The sequence below is a fragment of the Argopecten irradians genome, chromosome 7 (genome assembly GCF_041381155.1).
Source record: "Argopecten irradians isolate NY chromosome 7, Ai_NY, whole genome shotgun sequence".
In the NCBI taxonomy this organism is placed as follows: Eukaryota; Metazoa; Mollusca; class Bivalvia; order Pectinida; family Pectinidae; genus Argopecten; species Argopecten irradians.
In genome coordinates, this window is record NC_091140.1 from 44,054,776 (window position 1) to 44,078,569 (window position 23,794).

At 34.8% G+C, this 23,794-nt stretch overlaps 2 protein-coding genes across 5 annotated transcripts; one reads left to right on the top strand and one right to left on the bottom strand.

Moving 5' to 3' along the window:
* Window positions 1-1,619: 1,619 nt before the first annotated feature.
* LOC138328567 (N-acetylglucosamine-6-phosphate deacetylase-like) lies at window positions 1,620-14,131 on the bottom strand. 2 transcript variants are annotated; one of them, XM_069275436.1, is made up of 12 exons: window positions 14,005-14,131; window positions 13,342-13,469; window positions 11,447-11,498; window positions 10,309-10,527; window positions 8,889-9,034; window positions 8,307-8,361; window positions 7,615-7,824; window positions 6,329-6,417; window positions 5,618-5,762; window positions 5,047-5,176; window positions 3,086-3,132; window positions 1,620-2,271 (listed from the first exon to the last, which is right to left on the bottom strand). In XM_069275436.1, exons 4-12 carry the CDS (start codon window positions 10,514-10,516, stop codon window positions 2,081-2,083), a joined length of 1,221 nt encoding a protein of 406 aa, XP_069131537.1. In that variant the 5' UTR covers window positions 10,517-10,527; window positions 11,447-11,498; window positions 13,342-13,469; window positions 14,005-14,131; the 3' UTR covers window positions 1,620-2,080. The 2 variants fall into 2 exon arrangements, with proteins under 2 accessions (XP_069131537.1, XP_069131538.1); XM_069275437.1 differs by lacking the exon at window positions 14,005-14,131 and adding an exon at window positions 13,867-13,998.
* LOC138328566 (endonuclease 8-like 3) lies at window positions 14,123-22,548 on the top strand. 3 transcript variants are annotated; one of them, XM_069275433.1, is made up of 10 exons: window positions 14,123-14,319; window positions 15,931-16,052; window positions 17,894-18,037; window positions 18,374-18,551; window positions 18,938-18,973; window positions 19,645-19,719; window positions 20,115-20,284; window positions 20,674-20,831; window positions 21,337-21,719; window positions 22,042-22,548. In XM_069275433.1, the coding sequence occupies exons 1-10, from the start codon at window positions 14,221-14,223 to the stop codon at window positions 22,207-22,209; spliced, it is 1,533 nt and encodes a 510-aa protein (XP_069131534.1). In that variant the 5' UTR covers window positions 14,123-14,220; the 3' UTR covers window positions 22,210-22,548. The 3 variants fall into 3 exon arrangements, with proteins under 3 accessions (XP_069131534.1, XP_069131536.1, XP_069131535.1); XM_069275434.1 differs by having other exon boundaries at window positions 14,147-14,251; XM_069275435.1 differs by lacking the exon at window positions 15,931-16,052 and having other exon boundaries at window positions 14,145-14,319.
* Window positions 22,549-23,794: the final 1,246 nt, after the last annotated feature.

The window sequence follows — 23,794 nt, forward strand, 5'->3', positions numbered from 1 at the left end:
AGAGCCTGTAGCTTTGCTGTGACATAGTCCAGCGGTGAATGTTATGGAAGTGATAAAAAGTAGTAAAATTTGAAGTAAAGAGGACACAACTACAGTGTCTCTGAAACTACAAATCCAACAAACCTGCAGCTGTACTGAAATTTTGCACTATCTCCTACAAATGTTAGTCACTTTTTATCACAATTTTATATTGGATCATAAGTTCCAACAGGTTGATTGTGAAATTATACCATATGGTCTCTGTAAAAAAAACCATTTTGACCTTTGACCTTCATAAAATAGAAAACTACAAATCCTGTCAAGAGTTTTACATACATTTAGTAATAGATTCATCTAAGTTAGTCATGTGCCAAAAGTAAGTCACTGTCACATACAAATTGTAAGTTTTGACCTACATCAAAGAAAAAATACTTTTCCGCATACCTGTTAAGACATGTATTTGCCAAATTATCATGTATTTTGAGTTAGAGTATACTATTTCATCAAGATAACCGAAAATTATTTTCTGAGTATACAAACTCCATATGATTTACTAAATTTTTAACATAATTACAATTCATACAGGTAACAAACAATATTCAGTGTAACTATGTATATAACGAACATGCTTACAACAAATTCACGGTTATAACATTGTTATTTTAATTTCCCATCAAGGTTCCAATAATATGTGTATAATGAACTATGTTTATAGTGAAGTGATTTTGTTGGTCCCTAAAGGTTTGTTATAACCATGTGTTAGTTACTGTAGTGATTATTCCGATGCATAAATTGCTTTATTTCTGAAATCCACAAAAACCTTGAAAAAGCGTTATTGATAAGTCAAAAGACAACTAACTTTATCTATCCACCAGGATGGAACAGACTGTCTCTTGATGTCCCACAGCATGTGGATTTTTACCACCATTGCAACAAGTTGTGTAGCCTAAGTATAGGAATATCAGCACCCCCCCCCCCCCCCCTACTTCCTCATGAAATTTGAATTATAACAGAAATATACTGCAGTTCTGCTGTGTGAGTTTTACAGAAACCAGGCCACTATCACCTATATACAGTGAGGCATGTCTATATTGAACACACTTACAACAAACTCATGGTTACAACGGAGTAATTTTAATTCCCCAACACGTTTCCTATAATACATCGTATGTCTGTTATGTGTGTATAACAAACTATGCTTATAACAAAGTGATTTCAGTGGTTCCCAGGGGTTAGCTATAACCGTGTTTTAGTGTATATTTTGACCTTTGACCTCAGATTAAGAAAACGCTTGTCCTATATTGCTTCATAACAAAGTGATTTCAGTGGTTCCCAGGGGTTAGCTATAACCGTGTTTTAGTTAGTGTATATTTTGACCAAAACCAGATTGCTGACCTTTGACCTCAATTCTAAACATGGCTATCTTCTAGATTGCTGACCTTTGACCTCAATTCTTAACAGGCTTGTACAGGCTCTCTCTTCATTGTACAGTCTCTATCTTCATTGTACAAGCTCTCTCTTCATTGTACAGGCTCTCTCTTCTCTTCATTAGTTGAGGACCAAAAGTATAATAATCTGTATATGAGTTCATCTAGGCAATAGTAATACAATCCTTTGGCACATACAACGGGAAACCTAAATAAGTCCAATTAGTTTGTTTAATCTCATTAGCACATGTAATCAGATCTACATCAAATTATGTACAAAAAATATTTATAATATATCTTTAAACTTACCGTATTTGATTCAATAAACGCCCATGTCCCAATAAGCGCCCTCCCCTTTTTAAGGGCTCGATTTCATTGCCCAGGCATAAATAGAGACCAAAACTACACAAAACTGTATAGATTTGCAATGATTTTGTCTCGTTAGCATCTTTTCAATTTTCTAAACGCCTTCGGCAATTATTGGGTTGAATACAGTATATTTGGTAAACTTTATATCATAAAACTGCACGTCTTTTCTCCTGTCTATATATTACTACAACCAACACATATCTGTACTCTCATAAATATAACGTGCATTGTACAAATAGAAACACCCATTTTATATTCATTTCATTAAAAAAAATAACATCAAAACTTTAGGCAAAATTAAACTTTCAAGTCTCTGAGTTGTCGCTATTCCACACAAGTTCCCCAGCAATATAGGTTGATTTGATATTTAACAAATCGTCGACCAGTATAAAATCAGCATCCGTTTCATAGTCTAAAGTCCCTTTAGTGTTAGTTATTCCCAGAAGTTGAGCTGGATGTAGAGACGCTGACTCCAAGGCTAAGACAGGACCACATTCTGTTGATGAAAACAAAATGGAACATTCAATGACTAATTTTACATCAAACAGTTTTAATTAGAACTTTTTTAAAGGCCCACTACCTTTCCGAAATGGCTTTTAATTTTTAAAATTGGAATGTAAAACGAGATTGATTATTTTGTAGAGACGCAAAAATAAGCTAACCATTAATACTAAACATCACCTTCTGAACAATTAAATATAAATAAATCAAATGTTAATTTTGGTAAGGCGGGTCGTATTAGGTTTCCCATCGTCGTCCTAATTTCCGAGCGTTAGTTGACTACCGCTCTGCCAGACGGCAAAACAGCGACATGAATCTTCAATGTTAACATAGTTTACGCAGGAAATCTTGCATTTTTTTGGTACTGTAACCTCATCTTAGACCATTGATATATATTTCCTTTTGTTATCAATCTTTTTAAGAAACTTTGTTTTTTTGTTTCGGAAAATTAGTGGGCCTTTAAAAACTTCTGATTTTACATCAAACCAAATAACAAAATGTTTTAAGCCTACATCAAACTACAATATGTTTCACATTTTTTCTCCAAAATAAATTTATATCAATATTCAATTTGTTGACAAACAAACTTTTTGATTCCACATTACCGTAAATGACAATCTTTTAAACAATATAAAATTATCACTGAAAATCTTTTTGTTTTTATCCTGATAATTTCTGTTGAACAAAATCAGCTTGTTATAAATTGATATAGCTCGGTGAAGAAGCTAAACTTTCATCTTGAAACAAATACATTTGAATTATATTACATATAACATATAATGTATATTATATAGATGTACATCAATTACCTGTTGCTTTAGCTAAATGTCGAACACACTTGTCCATGGTCACTATACTGAAAGTAAAATTAATATCAATTTAAAAATTGAATAATCAAGGATAACAAGCAAATTTGTGGAATTTCTATCCCCCGCTTTCAGGATATATTGTAGGTAAACGTTATTGAGGTTAGGTTTAACCTTGGTTGAAACATGAAAAAATAAACTGAAGTCATATTCGGAAGTAGGACATTTAACTTTGTTACCAAGTTTGAAGAAAATCGGTTAATATTTATTACAGTTATTGTACGGAAGTGGCAGAAAATGACTTTTTTTTATTAAATCAAAGGGCCATAACTGGCAATCAACTTTGCTCAGCCCTTAAAGCATTTAACTTTGTTACCAAGATTTAACAATATTAGTTTTAACATTTGTTAGTTATTACACAGAAACTGCAGAAAAATGACATTTGTATTAAATTAAAGGGCCATAAGTCTGATGAATGACATCCGCTGAAAGAGTAGATCGAACCTGGCCAGGCACTTAAGGCATTTAACTTTGTTACCAAGTATGAAGAAAATCGGTTTATATATTTATTACAGTTATTGTACGGAAGTAGCAGAAACTGATTTTTTTTTAAAATTTAAGCAAAGGGCCATAACTCTGCTAAATAAGGTCCGTTGAAAGCCGCGATCGAACTTAACTGAGCCCTTAAGGCATTTAATCTTGTTACTAAGTTTGAAGAAAATCACTTTACATTTGTTACTTTTATTGCACGGAAATGGCAGAAAATAACATTTTTAGTAATTAAAAGGGCAATTACTCCACTAAATAAGGTCCATCGACAGTCAAAATCGATTTTGGCTGAGCCCTTAAGGCATTTTACCTTGTCACCAAGTTTGAAGAAAATCGGTTTACATTTGTTACAGTTTTTGCACGGAAAACAGACAGACAGACAGACGGACAAACCCAAATAAATATCCCCCGTTTCGGAGAAAGTGGGGGATAAAAAATAATGATATTTGTATCAATTTAGGTCTTTTGAAATCTGAAGTTATTTCATGTGAGTAGGTATTAATTGTTTTATTTGAGTGAAGAAATTGCTATCAAATACAAATGATGAAATACTCCATACATGGAAGATGACAACTGCTTTTAAATGCTATGACAGCTCATAGATTTACCCTCCACACAGGGTATTGGTGCCTGCTATCATGACAGTTCAGTTATAACATAGATTTATTCTCCACACAGGGTATTGGTGGCTGCTATCATGACAGTTCAGTTATAACATAGATTTACCTTCCACACAGGGTATTGGTGCCTGCTATTACAGTTCATTTATAACATAGATTTACCTTCCACACAGGGTATTGGTGGCTGCTATCATGATAGTTCAGTTATAACATAGATTTACCCTCCACACAGGGTATTGGTGCCTGCTATTACAGTTCATTTATAACATAGATTTACCTTCCACACAGGGTATTGGTGGCTGCTATCATCCAGTTCAGTTATAACATAGATTTACCCTCCACACAGGGTATTGGTGCCTGCTATCATGACAGCTCAGATATAACATAGATTTACTCTCCACACAGGGTATTGGTGCCTGCTATCATGACAGTTCAGTTATAACATAGATTTATTCTCCACACAGGGTATTGGTGGCTGCTATCATGACAGTTCAGTTATAACATAGATTTACCTTCCACACAGGGTATTGGTGGCTACTATTACAGTTCATTTATAACATAGATTTACCTTCCACACAGGGTATTGGTGCCTGCTATTACAGCTCAGTTATAACATAGATTTACCTTACACACAGGGTATTGGTGCCTGCTATGACAGCTCAGTTATAACATAGATTTACCCTCCACACAGGGTATTGGTGCCAGCTATCATGACAGCTCAGATATAACATAGATTTACCTTCCACACAGGGTATTGGTGCCTTCTATGACAGCTTAGTTATAACATAGATTTACCTTCCACACAGGGTATTGGTGCCTGCTATCACAGCTCGTTTTCCTTTGATCTCTACCATCTGGGCTCCAATTTGATGTTTGCCGGCTAACAGACCCATAGCGGGTATAGCATCTGTTACAAGTACAAGGCCTGAAATGGTGGCAGAAATGTTATCATTATAACTGTTTGTAAATCATAAAGGCCGCTACCTCTATATGAAGTTCATGTATTCTGAACAGCACATGACATATCGTCGGCGACCCATGCTTGATTATATAAAGTTTCACTACAGTTATCATGACAAGTGTAGCGTAGCACAGTGCAGTCAACCATGGGTCTTTGACGATGGACACAATATAATAGATGTGAATAACACTGTATGCTAGTCCCGGCCCCCTCATTTCATTGCAGACCAACATTTAAGTATGATCTATATTAATCAATATACAAAGAGGCACAGAGGGCCTGAATCATTTGGGTTCATAGTAATAAGCTAAGGAAAAAAACGACTGGCTTAAATCATTTTTCTAAATACAACATTGACCCAATGTCAGTGATATCTCTGAATACATTATGCTGTGTTAGTCTGACCTTCAGGATCAACCCTGTGAGCAATCCTGAGGGCAGCAGGATGTGTGTGAATTCCATCAGCAATGAGGCCGTAATACACCTTCTTATCCTCGCTGATCATCTTACTTGTCAATAAGCCTATCAGATGAGGGTCCCGATGGTGGAACTGTGGAAATAATGACACAATTATAGAATTATAATCATCTTACTGGTCAATAAGCTTACAAATGGGGGTCCCAGTGGTGGAACTGTGGAAGTAATGATCATTTTATCATCTATCTGGTCAATAAGCCTATAATATGGGGGTCTCAAAGGTAACACTGTAGAAATAAGACACAGTTATAGTCATATAATTGGTTAATAAGCCTATCACATGGGGTCTCGATGGTAACACTGTAGAAAAAAGACACAATCATAATTATCTAACTAAAAATCCTATAAGATGGGGGTCTCAATTGAGGAACTGTGGAAATAATGAAACAATTATAATCACATAACTGGTCAATAAGCCCATCAAAGCTATAAGTTGAGGGTCTTGATGGTGGAATTGTGTTAATGATAACACAATAACAGTCATAACTATAGCACGTAAGGTAGGGGTCCTGATGGTGGAACTATGAAAAATAATATACCACTTTATAAGATTACTTCTTCATTCACCATATTACATGAGGCTCTAGATGGAGACATGGTGGAATTGAGGAAAAGATACAAGTTGTGACAGCAACTTACTGATAACATGGCGTTAAACAAATGTGTGATACAGGACGCTCCATGGTGTACAGCTGTCTCCCCCTGGATCAGGTTGGAAGTGGAATGACCTAGCAACAATAATGATAATTTGTCATTAAATGTAAAGCTATGAATTGACCCCAGTTAACATTTTAGTGCTACATAAAGGGAAAACATATACCAGATATATAAAATTCTATTTTAAATCTGTGTAGATGGCAAGACCTATCCTGTTTATAGAATAATGATCAGCATTAAAACATACTACAATGTATGTAGTCAATTACAACTCAATATGTAAAGTAGGTGGTAATGTATATGCATACAACATCAATATTTTTACTGGAAGGAAGGATCTTCTTTGCATTTCTCTTCTCCCCTTCCTCTAAAATATCAAAACATGATGGGAAACTTCACATTAAGTCTGCTTAGCACAAAAAAAACCCACCAACCTAACAAACATTTCAATTGCCAAAGATTGACATAACTATAAAAAAGAAGCTTCATCTGAAATTTAATATGAAGATCCTTCTTGTTTTTTTTAGTTCTGCCAATCTTGAACTTTGTTACTTTCTCAAAAAGTTTTGAAGAGGTCTAGCTTTCTCAAAATAATTTGTGTGATTTATTTTGTCCAGAGTCCTTATATATCCATTTTGGAACAAATCCTTGCCAGACAGTTGCCATTTTGAATTTGGCCTTAAGCACTTTGGGTCATTAGAAACCTACATATGATATTTGACACAGATCTTTTCAGGACTTGCTAGGAAATAGTGGTAACAAACTTCAAGTACCAAAGAAGTATCAAAATCCATGAATTGTTTGCCTGTTGTCAATCTTGACCAATTAGTCTTAACTGACAATATGCACAACTAGGGTCCTAGAAGAACCTATGCATGAAATTTTGAGAAAGATTCTTTTTGTACTTCCTGAAAAATAGTGGTAATTGTAAACAGATGGAAGACAACAGATAGAAGACTAAGCCAAAAAAAATGTCTGTTTAGGGTTACATTGGCAAAAAAATGGGAATGGTCGGGAAGATTTTATTTTTTAGTGTCTTTAACTCTAAAATACAGCCGGAACCGGAATCTGAGATCGAAATCCTGACTTTTATTTTTTTATGTAGAAAACTGGAAAAAAAATAGGGTCGGTGGGGCAACCCTAAACAGACATATCTCTTTTTTGGCCCTATTTGAAAAGGACACTATCTAATAATGTACAATGTAGTGCTAAAAACTACCATTGTCTCTCTGTATGAATTTATCCTTGTTTATAAAGTAAACCAGTACCAACAGACACAACGATTCCTCTGTTGACCAGCTCCTTGATAACTTCCTCTGATCTGTCATGCTCCGGGGCCAGCGTAACTATAGCTGTGTCATCCAGTGTACCATACATATCCAACACATCAGCAAACCCATTAGGGAAGCCTCGGATGTAGGCTTCAGTATGAGCACCTTTCTTCTCCTTGCTGATGAATGGACCTTCAAGATGCAATCCTAAGACAAGAGATTAAGAAATGTTTTATATGAACCAATAAAATTAATGTGAATTCTTTCAAAAGTATTGCCAATATAATAAAAGAGGCCCAGATTGCCTGTATCAATCACCTGGTTAATTTAGTAAATATCACATAATCTCAGGCTTACAATTTGAATCCCCCACCCCAACTTCACAAGCCAAGGGTATTCAGTTTGATACTCTCACTAAACCATTGGCAGATCTTACGTCAAAATTATGAGATCTGCCAAGGGTTTCAGGGAGAGTACCCTTGGCTAGTGAAGTTGCCCCCACCCCATAGCAGAGTAACTCTTCTAGACAAATAATATGAGTGATATCTGTTGCTAAGTTTTTAGAGACAAATTCAATATTAAACCTGAATTGAACCAAATTGACCATGTTTGACACCTGTACACAGGTTTCAGGGTGTTTGATCTAACAATCTGTACAATTTGGAATCATAGAGCTAATGCATATCTACCTAAAACTCCAGCACCGCTCTTTCCTCCTGCCCTTTTCTTTATTCTAGGTAAAACCTGGAATTATATAGGCAGACACAAGTTACTCTCAACTATGAAATATTATTATCATTATAATGATGATACAAAATATCATGCTTGCCAACCCTCCCTATTTTGGAGGAAGACTCTCAACTTTGAACCTTAATTTAAGGCCATTTCAGCAAGTCAAAATTATTTAATATTCAAAATGTCAAAAATCTGACTATACCATCAGAAAGAACAGGTCAAAATATTCAAAAATCAATCTTTACTTTCTTCATAGGGGGTTACTAAGTAGACTTTCTTGAGGTTAAAAGTTTAAACACATGAAATTACCCCCATAGGAATTTCAAAAATTTGACAAGTATGAAATATATACACATGCATTTTGCTATTCTTATGACTTGGTAATGGGAACTTTTATCTTTGTATAGTGTTTTTTTTTAAATTTTTTTATCATTTTAATATTCCAGATACATGTACATGTATTGTAATACATATACCAATGTAACATTTTTGTGTACAGAATATGTCATGCAATCACTCTGACTGAATTTTTTGACCTTAGCATATGTCTCTTTGCAGCAGGTAACTAGTGTTGGACAAAAAGAAGTAACCCCGTGCTCCAGAAGACCTTTAGCAACTTTTTCCAATCCTTTCTCAACATCAGCATTATTCGAATCGTCAGAAAAGTCCACACCAAATGCTCCTGTAAGAGAGTAAAGATAATTTTTTTTGTGTCATTTTAACATAATTATGGTGTTTTATGAATTTTTTAATTCCAAGTACATAGTATTATATGCTTGCTATTCATAAACAATTAATGCATCTTGAAAATTTCTCAATAACCAAGTTATCAACAAAGTCATTGTGTCCAACATATGAAATTTAGATCATTCAATATTGAATTTTATATTAGCAAACCCACTACCATATTTGGAAATCCTCCATCAAATCACAAAGGACTTATATAACATCTAAGGTGAAAGTCAGCGGGGTTATGTATGGGATAAGTTGAGGTTTGAAGATGGAGTGGGTGAATTTGAAAGATATAGCTGGGCAAGAGTTAATTTGGGATTTATTGTGAGTTTAAAATAAATTCATACAAGGGGTCAAGGAGCTATGTGATGTATATTCCTGGTGGTATTGACAGAAGAGTGAGTAAATTAATAAAATGACCTTAACATTGGGAAACAAAGGTTGAACATGTCCTTATCATTATTCTAGGGGTTGTGGTGGCCGAGTGGTTAAGAAGTCTCGACATATTACCACAAGGCCTCCACCTCTGGGTTGCAAGTTCGAATCTCATGTGGGGCAGTTGCCAGGTACTGACCACTGGCCGGTGGTTTATCTCCGGGTACTCTGGCTTTCCTCAAACAACAAACCTGGCATGTCCTTACATGACCTTGGCTGTTAATAGGACGTTAAGCCAATAAAACCTAAATTATCATTATTCTGTAGTCTATATATCTATGAGGCCAGGGGAGATAATCACATGACATTAATCTGCATGTATACGATGCCAGGGGAGATAAACGCTTACCATTAATTTGTATGTCTATGAGGCTAGGGGAGATAATCACTTACCATTAATCTGTATGTCAATGAGACCAGAGGAAATAATCCCTTACCATTAATCTATATATCTATAAGGCAAGGGGAGATAATTGCTTATCATTAATCTCTATGTCTATGAGGTCAGGGGAAATAATCCCTTACCATTAATCTATATATCTATATGGCCAGGGAAGATAATCACTTACCATTAATCAGTATGTCTATGAGGTCAGGGGAGACAATCACTTACCATTAATCTGTATGTCTATGAGGTCAGGGGAAGTAATCACTTACCATTAATCAGTATGTCTATGAGGTCAGGGGAGAGAATCACTTACCATTAATGTGTATGTCTATGAGGTCAGGGGAGATAATCACTTACCATTAATGTGTATGTCTATGAGGTCAGGGGAGAGAATCATTTACCATTAATCTGTATGTCTATGAAGCCAGGGGAGATAATCACACCACCACAATCTATCTGTTTATCAGCTGCAATCTTCTCCTCAAAGAAAAGTTTTTCTGGGTTGATGATTTTCCCAGCCCTAACCCAGAGGTCATCTACGATCAGCTGGTGATTACGTAGCAGACGACAGTTCATAAACTGGTACACTGGCTCTTTTTTGGATGGCATGATGCTTTCAACTGAAATTCAAAGCAGTAACCTATATCAATATTCCATGTACATTTGTACATGTGCATGGCTTTTTACATGAAAGAACCTAATTGTAAGCATATGGTTAAAGGAACCACATTTGTATTTCACAATATGAATCCTTCTCTGTGTTATATCTTGTTGTTTTGTATTAAGAAAACAAACTTCATAGAGAACACTAAATACATGCTTATTCACACAGGTACTGGTGAGAACTCCCTTACCAAAGACAATACATCTAACTAAAATACACGATTAAATTAACAATTTATAGGGTACAGGGCCTGCATGGACAATTAATTGCCAGACAATCAGACGGGCACTGTCTGGAATTAGATGCTGTTGGTTATGGTCATGTCAGTTCAATCAACTGTTAGTCTGATAACACTTATATACTCGTGACACAACACTCTGCAACACAACTAACTTTTCATTTGTATCCAATATTTTGAAAAAAGAAATAGGTTTTTGAAAAAGTACTGTAAACAATTCATAGCAATAATATTTTTCAATATCCAATTATACAGATAATATACCCCGAGTGAAATCAAGAAAACATCAATTAGACCTAAACTGTATGTATATACAGGTAAAATGTATGGTACAATAATGTAGCTTCTATATCTAGTACCTGTACATGTGGTATAACCCTTCCTCTCCATATCACTTTCATCAGCTTTTTTCCAGAATTTAACAAAAATAAGAAAAAAAAAATAATGACAGCTTTACAATATTGATTTTTGCCACTGTATTCAAATTATTGGATTCTGCATAAAATGCATGTCATTGCAATTTTTCTGTATGCATATATATGTGGATACCCAAACTTTTATGTGCACATACAATGTAAATGTACATGTGTGATGAACCCACATACACGTACATGTACATGTTATTATGTAAACTTACCGGTTCATAAAGAAAATATATGTCCGGGTCACAAAGTGTCCAGATGATATATATATGTGTGGCTGTATCTCCATTTGCCCACTTTTTATAATCTGATAATTAGCAGAATGTTATGACATGGATTATAGTCTATTTCAGAGAAGTAAACCAGGATTTACCTATGTTTTACCTGTGAATTTCACCTGTGCTACTATAGTTATTACATAAGGGTATCATTTATGCATAGCATGTAGATGCATGAAAATTTTATTACATGGAAACATCTATTAAAGATGCTCCACCGCCGACAGAGCATAAATTATGTTAATCATTTGAACAATAATTGGTGTTTAATCGTGTATATATATGCCTAATTAACACAAAAAATTATATAAAATAATTTATTTCGCCTTTGATGCATGCGCAATCAGTACTTCATTCCATATAGGATATAGTGTCACGGAATTTTTTCGGGATGCAAATAAATATTTTTCATATTTTTAACTTGAAGTAAAATTAGAAGCTCAAACTTTTCAATTGTGGTAATGGTGTATAGTAAGTAACTTTTGTAATTGGAGAAAAAGACTAAAAGACTAAATCGTCTGCTCCTGTTTTTTATAGTGAAAAAATATCATTTGTCAGCGGTGGAGCATCTTTAATATGTTACTCTTTTTGTAATCTCAGTTATGTTCTTGATATTTTTTTGTTAATTGAACACAGCAAACATAAAATTAATATTTGGTACTAACTTCAAAAGTTCTTTCTATCTTTTTGACAAACATATAATATATACATACATACAACTACATTAAACTTCATCTACATATACACATCAATGCTACCTAGAAAAATAGTTTATGGTAATATTTATCATACATTTTATAATATATATATATAGCCTCTTTTCATTAGAAATCAACTTTTTGACAATTTTAATGAAATACACTGCAATATATCGTCATTTTTAGGGTCCCATTGTGCCGATTTGCTGACAAAAGTCTTACTTTTACGTTCATCATTGGACAGGTGCGAACTATCCGAAGTAGAATATATTATAAAAAGTCATCACTAGCTATAAAATTACTGCTTTTCTGGGAAAATTGCGTGTTCAAACTATCCGGAGGTTTACTGTATAAAAGTTAACGAAATTTCAAAATCAGCAAAACTTTGAACAACTTCTAATTGTTCAAAGTTATAGTATAACATTCGCATTCTCTCAAACAATTTGCAGTCTGCAGAAGTCTATCTTCTGTAGAAATGCTTAGGTTTTTTATAGTGTGATAAAAGTGATGCGCATTGATATATATAATACATGTATTATCAAATTATGCAAATTTACTAAGTTTTGCAGGTTATTGTAAACAAAAGATATCTCAATTAATCCAAATATTACATTCTGAATAAAAAGTATATTTGATTTATTAATATCTCATACTTAGTAATTATTTCATTGGGGATATTTTAGCGACCATCTGGATGTTTACAAAAAATTGCCAAAATATCATCCTTGATGAAAAATAGCTGGATTTTCTCAATGTGTGTGTGGTGACTTCTATATAGCTACATAAGTACACACGTGCCAACATTACAAGCATTATTGTCTTGTTGGGTTCTCCTAATAACGACAGATGTAGATGTTTTGATGATTTTAACTAATTCTTGAAATTGAAACAGTTGGGAAAAAAAAACAAATTTGCTTTTCCTATGCACTTTCTCTAAAACTTGGATGCAATTTTGTTCTTTATTCTTATCTCAATGTTGAATGAAATTATACAAAGATTGGTAGCTCAGGTAAATGAATACAGGTAAGCACAGGTAAAAATTATTATGAAACTGACTATAATTGGTTTTCTTTTGTTCTCCTATACCAACACTTTTCTTTGTTCTCTAAAAAGTGGGCAAATGGAGAACACACCATATGTGTGTGTGGTGACTTCTTGGTCAACTCTTAGATATATATGTATAACAGCTGGTTGTCTTATCAGCTGTCACCGATTTATCTACTGGGTCAAGTTATAACCAACAAAGAAATGCTAGCCTTCGCCTGCAAAGCAAATAAATCATTAAATCTGTTATATACATACTTCAGTCTTATATCCTAAAATGTATACATGCACAACTGATAAATGTCTAGCATTACCTTCACACTAAGTCATATATGCTTACCTGTACAGTAGTTGTATGTATAGTAAACGATGAAAGTGAAAGTATGATATACTGTATACTTCGTTATTGTTATGATAATTAAACTAAAAAATATCGACTGACATGTTAAAGGTGTTAATCAAGTAAACAATATATATATTATATATTGAATGAGAAACATGGTTAGCTTAACTGCAAACAGAAATGTGCGTTACAGCTAAAATTTCGTCTGCTCTTCTACAGTGCAGATCGATCGATCCCCACCCAGATTGAGAGACGTGTGCATCTTGACTTACCAAAACTGAAATAATTATTATAGTCGAACAAAATATTTACTCTTGAAATTACACCTATATCGATAGTTTCCTGTGTTCTGCTGTCTCATCGAACCAACATTGATTTACTCTATGTTTATGACGCGAGCACACACCTACCCAATTTTTCTGACAGATCTTGAACTAGATTTACTTCCCTTTGTTTTGATCAGCCTCTGAATTTACCAATACACCGAAGCTTTCGATTGGTCGATATTATATTGATTAACCAATCGTCTGAGCTGTAAGGTAAACACGGAAGTGGTCGGATAATACCAGTCGACGTCATATGGCGGTACATTTGCATTGAGGGCTAGATATAAAAACAACAGCAATATGGTTGAAGGTCCGGGATGCAAGATAAAAGGTGAAAAAATCAAAGGAAAATTGCTCAACCAACTGGCAAAGAATGTCCGTGGAAACGCTGTTGACAGGGTAAATTGTCACTAACGTTCGTTACACTGCTATATTGGGATTGGTTACATAATTTGCCAAACAAGCCTCCTTGGCCTATCAAATTATCAATGTATAGAATGTATTTGTTACTTAATATAATACGTATACACTAAACTGCTGGTGACCATATACATTGTGCATGTAGCTATACAGTAGATTGTAGGTAGGCCTTATCCCTTTGCATTACACAATCTCCTGCACAAGGGGCCATAACTCCAGTATTTTTTCCGTGAAATTGAATAGCCAGGGTCATTGAATTATGTAGTCCGAATGATTCTGTCTCTAAAATGATGTTTGTTTATTGATATCTTCATTTTAGATGAACAAATCAGAGATACAAAATAATAAAAAAGGTTCATTTTTAGAGACAGAATCATTCGGTCTATTAATTATCGAGACATGTCAGGTTTAGGAGATGGAGGAAAGCTGGAGTACTAAGAGAAAACCATCAACCTTCGATCAGTACCTGGTAATTTACAATTAAAATGCCCCTTGGTAATCAAACTGCAGCAACCAAGAGGTGAAGAAATACATGTATGTAAAAAATTATTATTTGTTATAATTTTTTTTTCATTTGTTATTAATTATAGTTGTTAACCATAGTGTCACAAAACTCTTTGCTGAAGACTCCAAGCTGTTTGAGAATAACATTTAGAGCGCATGATCAGTAGAGTTACAGTCTGATGTAAATAAAATATATAGTCAAATGGACACAAGACTGGAAAATGACACTCCACACAAAAAAATGTAAGCACCTCCAGCTTAATATTGGTAACCTAACAAAAAATTGAGATTTTTTTTTACAACACTTGACAAAAAAGACTACTTCTTTTGTGGTTTTTTGCTGACCATGTTTTTGTGTGAAACTACTGTCAAAACAAATGTTGCTTAAGTGTATATTGATCAACAAGGCGTATATTGGCCGTTGTGTTCAGGGTGAACAATTACAAAAAGTATTCACAGAGAAAAACCTAGGCATGACATTTGACAAAACACTTCAAATTCAGCCGGGCTCATTTTTATAACTTTATTGTACATGAATATAACTATGTTCTTATCACTCTACCAAAGTCTTATTAGGCTCCATTTAATTTCCACAATTTTAAATGTTTTAAAAATCGCTTGAATAAGCATTGGTGTAAAGTACCCTTTAAGTTTTATCCTAGTTCTTCTTTTTACTGTAAGTTGGTCTCTTGTTGTGCCTTACAGATTTTGTGGCTGATCCGAAAAACAAGATTGCCACCAGGCAGCCATCTTGAATTAGAAAGTTATCGCTATTTGTCTGCAATTACTAAAGGGATATCTCTCATATTTCGTGTGTAGTGTCCGCTTGGGCTTTAGTTGTGCAAAGCACCTTTGGGACTGATTGGTCAACAAGATGGCCAACCTGTTGCCATCTTGGATTTCACTGCTGATTCTCAGAACGCAGTAAAGCGATCTGTCTTAAATGTCATATGTTGTATATTTGAAAAAGTTTAAAAAGCAGGGAAAAGATCCTTCTTTCCATTGTCAGACATAGATCATTCTATGATGGGCGCAAAGATCCCTCTGGGATCTCTTGTTTTCTATTGTTCTATATCATTGTTACAGGAAATCAAGCCAAAGAAGGGCATAACTATTTCCAAGTTTCACCAACTGATCGATAGAAAACTTGATGGAGTACAGACACTTGGAAAGGAACTCTTTATGTACTTTGGAGATATATGTTTAAGGTAAATTCCTTTTCCTATATTATTAGAAGTTTATTAGGTTGTGATTGCCTTAACAAAACCCATATACAGGCAAACAGTCATATTCTACACATATACAGTAAGGCCAAAAAAAAAATGTCTGTTTACGGTTAACCGACCGACCTTAATTTTTTACCCCTGACCCTACTTTTTTTCTCCACTTTTCTACGAAAAGAAATTAATAAAAAATTTGGATTTCGATATCAGACTCTGGTTCCGGCCATTATTTTAGAGTGACAGACACTTAAAAAAAAAAAAACAAACAAAAAAACAAACAAAAAACCGACCTACCTACCCTATTTTTTTGCCAATGTAAACCTATTAAACAGACATATTATTTTTTTTGGCCTAATCAACAGATAACAACTCATAAACAATCATCCACCTGACATCAGCTTCAGTCTCTGGGTTTAAATTCAGCTATATAGACAACAAAAAATTAAAACATTAAAACTTTTTGACATTTCCTCATCCCAAACTACATGTTGCAGTGAAACCTGCTGTAGAGAACACCTCCATATAAAGGACACCTGTCTATTGCTCCAATTTGCCGGTACTATATAACTCAACTCTGTTGTATAGAGGATCATACTTGTCCATAAAAGACATTTTGCTATGTCCATTTGGAGTACTTTATAGACATGTTTCGCTGCCTACAAATTCTTTTTCACAGGAATGTCAGATCTTAATGACTATGCATGTAAGTAAGACATGTCTTAATCCTAATGACTATATAAATAAGCTGCAGTGGCGTAGGAAGATGAAACGTCATGGGGGGGGCAAAGGTCTTCAATATTTTATAAACCCAACCACCCCCCCCCCCCCCCCCCACACACCTACAGGAGGAGATTAATTCAACTCCCAACCATATAATGTATACATGCTTAATGTACATTTTTCATATATCACTAAATTTAATCCTTGTACACATTTATAGACAGTGGGGTCGGTAAAAGGAAATTAACGAATACGCAAATTGGCCAAATTAGCGTGTGAGCGTCGAAGGCGCGAGATTTTGGTGTTTTATAAGGTGTCTGAGGGTGACCCCCGGGATGAGTTTTATGTATTTTGATGATTTTGCAATCGCCCGAAAGCGCGAGATTTTGGTGTTTGGGGGGTCCGGGGGTCTCCCCCGGGAAAAAATTACGATTTAGAATGGCTTAGATGAGTTTTACGATGCATATGATGAATTTGCGAGCGCCCAAAGGCGCGAGAATTTGGTGTTAGGGGGGTCCGGGGGTCTCCCCCGGGAAAAAAATTACGATTTAGAATGGCTGAGATGAGTTTTACGATAAAGTTTAATGATTATAAAGCGTTCTTAACATGGTAATTTTTCGATTTAAAGCTACCTGCATTTAGAAATGATAATTGTGTCGTCATAACATTATGCAACCCTACTCGATCTGAATATACCGGCTTCACACCATCGGCACATTGTTGTGTAACATAAAAAAAAGAATTAATTGTCTCGCTAAGACATAAACAAATTGATGTTTTAAGAGACATTTTTTTAAATAGTACATAGAATCCCTTGATGGACATTTTTAGTCTAGTTTGTGTGTATTGAATTGACATTATGTGCTTGAACGTTTTAGGAAATGCGCCGCGCAGCGGAAAATTTTCTAGAATGAAGTACGAAAAATGTGCAGGAGGACCCTTTTTTCTTTCAAATAAGCATTTTTAGAAAATTTCAGTCGGCGAAAATGGGGGGGGCAAAAAGACATGTTTGCCCCCCCGTCCTGGGGAACGGGGGGGCAGTTGCCCCCCTGCCCCCCCGCTTCCTACGCCCCTGAGCTGTGCCTTATATAATTTCCTTGTTACAGAGTTCACTTTCTGATGGCCGGATCATTCCTCATTAACAATAAGAAAGTAGACCATGATGGAGGAAGTGCTGCAGAATCTCCAAGTTTTGAGATGGACTTTTCTAAAGATAAATTGACTTTTCATAAGGCAGCAGTGGATATCAGGTCAGCAGTTTCATCATCTCCAATACTCCGTGGGTTGCTTTTCCAGCAAAAGCCATGTAATTTTTTCTCACAAAATTATGTCACGATTGATTTATACCTGCAAGGCAGATAATTCTGTAATATGCAAATACAAAATATCATAACTATTTAGTTTTGGTTTTATTAGTTTAACATCCTATTAACTGCCTCTTATCACAAATAAAAAGTTTGCTATGGTAACAAAATCAATTTATCCATGGCTTCTCAAATTTGGCTTAAAGACAAGGAAATATTCACTAATAAGTTTTGAAAGATATAAAGTGTTACAATAATTATCCTTCATGCTCTTTATTACAGAACATCCGAGTCCTGTAGAGTGAGGTATGATGACCTAAACGACGTAGACATCTGTTCTCCTATATTTAACCACAGACGAGCTGTGGTCCTTGTAATGTCACAGACAGGACGACAGCTTTGTGATGTTCTCCTGGACCAAACCATACTCCCTGGGGTTGGAAACATCATCAAAAATGAGGTAAAAATTATTATGATATAAAAATAATCTACTTTGAAAACTAAATTTATTCTTGTTAATGACTGCTTTTGCCATGTAATGATAAAACTGATTTGTTTATCTTTGTTCTGGTTTGCAAATTTGGGACAGCTTCAGATCAGGAAACATGTTTTGGTTGTTGTGTCATCACCTGCAAAACCGTTACCGCTTTACTGAGTCTGGAGCAGTAGGTTTCTATGCAATAGTAGAGTAAAATCAAACTTTGTCAGCATGAACGCTTAATTTGTTACCAAAAGAGTGAGCTTGCATGGGTCAACTATTCAGGTCTGAACGTTAAAGGCCATGCAAAGTTAATGTTGTGAAATATAATACAAGGTTGTTAATTTATGTTTGTTTGGTTGTTTCAGGCATTATTTGATAGTGGAGTAAAGCCTGATTCAAAGGTAAGTTTACATTACACAAAGATCATTATGAAGCAAAGCCCCTTTCCAGAAAGATCATATATCAGCTTACATCTCTAATTATTGAAGTCATACAGCGAAATACATAAAATGTAAATTACGGAGTAGTACACCCATTATGAATTTTTTTTCCAAATTTCTGTTTAGCTATTTTCGGGAATGGATCTAATAAGAGCATTGTATGTATGCAATTGTAAATTTAAAAAACGTATCATGATAGATGCATAATCAATTTCCATCATCATTGTTACATTTTCTTTCTTTCTTTCGTTTTCTTTTCTTTCAAGTTTATACATAGGTCTCCAGCATTATTTTTAGTCTTGTTGATTTGTTTGCTGTTCAGAGAGCAAAAGCAGGCCAGAAGTTTTATATGACATTTCCTCTCGGTCTGTAGTCCGCACATAAACGATTTCTGTTGTCGTAATTTCTTTGTTCTCAAAGTTAAGACATTGGTTAACACTGGTCTTCTGTTCCTCTTGTTGAATTTTGAGTTGATCTAGGAACAACATGTCCAGTTATTCTGATCAAAACCATCTGGACTTGAATATTGCTAGAAAGGAAGAATAGAAGCCATGAACAGTAAAAATATCTCATCAGATTGCATGTCTGAATTTTCCACCTTGGATTATCAACCAAACATTGCTGTGTTTCAGGTGGAGGAATTAAGTGAAGAGCATGTGATACACCTGGTGAAGATGACGAGAGATTTCTCCATGATCTTTCTCAAGGTCAGCATCCAGCTTCAGACAATTTTATTTCCTGTTTGACTTAAAAATTTAAATAGGCGCTATCCTATTTATCTGCCACCCAGACTGCATTTATATCTCTAATAAATGCAATCTAACAATCCTTCAATTGTTAAATAAAATCAATGTGTTCCTACAAAAGCAGATATCTGATCAATCTTTAAATGGGCTATAGGAAATGAAAACAAAGTATATTCTCTTATAGCTACTGATGCAATATGCTGAATCACAGGGTTGTGTAAAATAAATGACAGGGTTATTTAGGATTATAGGTAAGAAGAGGATATAATTTATTATATAGAAAGTATAATACACCTTTTCCCCCTCCCTAGAACCTTAACAGGTCCCTGTGTGTATCTGTCTTTTATACATTTCAGTGCAGAAGACAGGGAACCAATCTAGGTAAATTTCTTAAGATCTACAATAAAGGGAAATGCTCGCAGTGTGACGGAAAGGTAGTCAGGTGTCGCCAAGGAGATGATTCAGCTAGGATGACATTTTTCTGTGGAAATTGTCAGGACAACAATCTTGTGATGAAAACAAAAAGGTAACCGAACTGTGTCGTTGATGGGTATGTTAATGTTAATGGGTAATGTTTTCTCCTGTTTAAACATCCTTTAAAAGCTATGGTCCATTTAAAGATGTGTCAGATTTTAGTGGTGGAAGAACTTCTACGTGGAAGAGACTCTTGTTATCTCACACTAACTTCTGCTATAAAATTAACCATAGACAATGACAGAAACAAGACCTAAGAATATATATTGCAACCATTTCCGATATTTCAAAGATCAAATTTTCGCAATCATGGCAGTTACCCGCTTTATCATGAAAATTATCAATGCAGAAAAATAACCCATTAATTATGTTTAATGACTCATTAAGAATTTTGTTTGATAGCTTCTGTTGGTTGATTTCATGAAATTTATTATTTTTAAGAACCCTTCCTACAAAGAATAGTTTACTAGGATGGGTCCAGCCTGGCCAGGCTCCCTCGACACCTGAACAGGAATGGTCGTGTGCCGCGTGTACTTTCATCAATAGTGACAGTAAAATGAACTGTGGGATGTGCTTTACAGCTAAGCCATGTACACAAGGTATAATCTACTCGCATAGCATGAGAGTCGACTAATCAGTCTCGTTCATTTTAGATTTTTCCATCACAAAGTGTAAAATATCTGATAGTTTGACTCATTAACTATTAAAACAAGTTTTAATTCTTTTATTCTAAAGCTGGAGCACTTCATTATCTAATTTCAAATGCAAAAAGTAATACCACATTCGCCGTAATTAGCGCCCTTTCCATATAAATGTCTCTATCTTCTTCTGGAGAAGGGGTTGAAGTGATATCAATGCCCCCATCCCATGGATTTAAAAATGTGTGGCATCGGTTTTGCTTATTACATTGGTATCGTATCTCATATTACTGGAACTTGGAGTCTTTCAAGTGTACTATGAGTAAGATATAGTAGACTTTTTCAAAGGTTTTTCGTATAAAACTTATGTTTCTGCTCCTTTATTATAATTTTTAGGGCACTTATTACGGTAAATACATTACTAAGTATGCTATCAAATATTTAGCTTTACTTAATACTGTTTCAGGTGTTTCAGTGACCAGCCTCACCAGTCTAAATCTGACACCAAAAATGTCTGACATCACCAGTCCAAAAACAAGCACAACAGTGTTGGCAGCACCACCTACCGGGGCTAGCTTAGCAGGGAAAATAAAGTCGGGTCAATCATCAGGGTTTGGTCATCCACAAAAACGGAAAAGCACAGATACACCCAGGCAGGAGATTCCCCCAAAACAAAGAAAGACTGACCAGGAAACACATGTGAGCAGTAAAGATGACAGCAAAATTCCACTTTGTCCAGGACACAAGAAAAAGTGTACCCTGAGGGAGGTCTTTAAAAACGGAGACAACCGAGGTCGCTGGTTTTTCTCTTGTCCATTGAGGGGACCACAAAAATGCAAACATTTCCAGGTATGTACATTCTAAGTTGACACTTAAGAGGTAATATTGTTTTAACATTTGTTCTTTAAACCCTTAAAATTAGAGAATAATTTCCTAAAATGTAGCAACACTTGTTTAATACATTAAAATCTATGATTACCAATAAACTGTTCATAAACATCCTAGTAAGATTTTTTTTTAAATACCCCTCCTTGAAAATTTTATAACTCTGGGGCATTATAAATTATTTGAAATAAATATAGTAAAGTTATACTGTATGTACAAACATTTATGGTAAACCTTCCGTTAATTAAACCAAAATTGAATGGGTTGTCTTGTCTTTTTGTTTTAGTGGGCTGATGAGTTATTCCCATTTTGTGAAGCTCATGGGAAGAGATGCACTTTACGGACAGTGTTGAAACAAGGACCAAATAATGGACGCCAGTTCTTCGTGTGTGCTGTGTCTAAAAGCAAAGTGAAATGTAACACTTTTCAGTGGGCTTCTGGATTTGAAACATGAAATGACAGGAAGGACACAGTTCTTTTTTACTGGGATCAGTATTAGTGAGGAACTTTTCTCAGGGATATTTATGCATGTCTTTCTATCTCAGGGACAACCAAAGATTGCTTATTCTGAAAAGAAGATTTCTTTTAGTGCTTATACAGTAAAGATTACAAAGTACATTTCCATTTACACGTGTAAATATTATTACAGAAGATTGTGATTCAACTGTTATAAAATAATACTTACTTATGTTGTAACTGGAATCTCTTGTGCATTTAAAACATCAACTCCATGTGCTAAAGGATGATAATGGCAGATTGTTTTCCAATCATTAAAATTATTTCTTGTTTTTAATCAATTTTGTTGATATTATCTTTGAATTTTTAGCTTATTTCATCAGGGCCTAGTTGTTCAAATGGTAATTAGGCTAATCACAGTTTAACGATAATTTTCAAATCACGATAAAATAATTTCTGGTGATACAAATTTTTCAAAATTTTATAAGAATCTTAAGATTCTTTACTTACTTGCTGAGTTTAGTGAAGAAATAAATTTTGCAGCAAATGAGGAAAAAAATTCACAAATCATGTGTTAAGCTAATAATCATTCTTTGAAAAACCGGGCCCAGATTGTTACTGCTTATAGCGCTCAGCCTAAGGGGAGGGCGACGACGACTGACTTTCCTATTGTCAGTATATATAATATGACCGAATTGGGTGTGCTAGCTCTGCTCCTTGGTGACATGCTTCAGTCAGATTGCAATTTAAAAAGGGCAAGAGTTTTACTATTGCAAGGAGACAGCAGCCTCCCAAAATATACAGACATCCACACAAATTATTTTGCCGGTTTAATACGGGCACCCACTTTTTAAGACACCTTCCAAAACAAGTAATGAACATGCATGAATCATATCTGTAAAGATTCCCGTGTATGCTTTTGAAAACATAAATACGTAGTATACAATTGGATCATTCCAAATGAAGACGCCAACATTTCCAAGTAAATTAAATTGAAATTCTGGTTATATTATATGTAACATACAGTAGTTAGCACGCATTGTTATAGCATTGTGGTCCTTTGTTGAGGCCAATATTTGTTCTATGGTGTAATACCTCCCTATATAATCATTATTTTAGATTCGACGAAGGTCATTATTTTAGATTCTACCAGGGTAATTTGACACCATATTAACCGAATCAAAGGTACCTTAATTTTTATATTAAAAAAGTTCTTTGGAAATTATTTCAAGTAGATTTCTACATGTTGCTAACAAGAAAAAGGATGGTCACAGGATACTACCATAACGAACTCAATGTTCAGACTAAAAAAATCTAAAACACTATTGTCGAAATTATAATACATACTCGTCCGAACTCGATCAAGAACGCCTCTAAACTAAGGTCCAAAATTTTGCAGGAAACCGCGTGCTTGACCTTCCCTTTTCAGTTCGAATTTCCTAACTTAACGTTAGCCTACTCTTACCTGCTCTGTTATTATGTTCCTGTCCCGTCTAAGCAAGATCATGAAAATAAAGAGAAAGAAAGGAAGAAAAAAAAAAACAATTTAATAGTTTCACGTCGCCTCGTGATCGTGATAAATA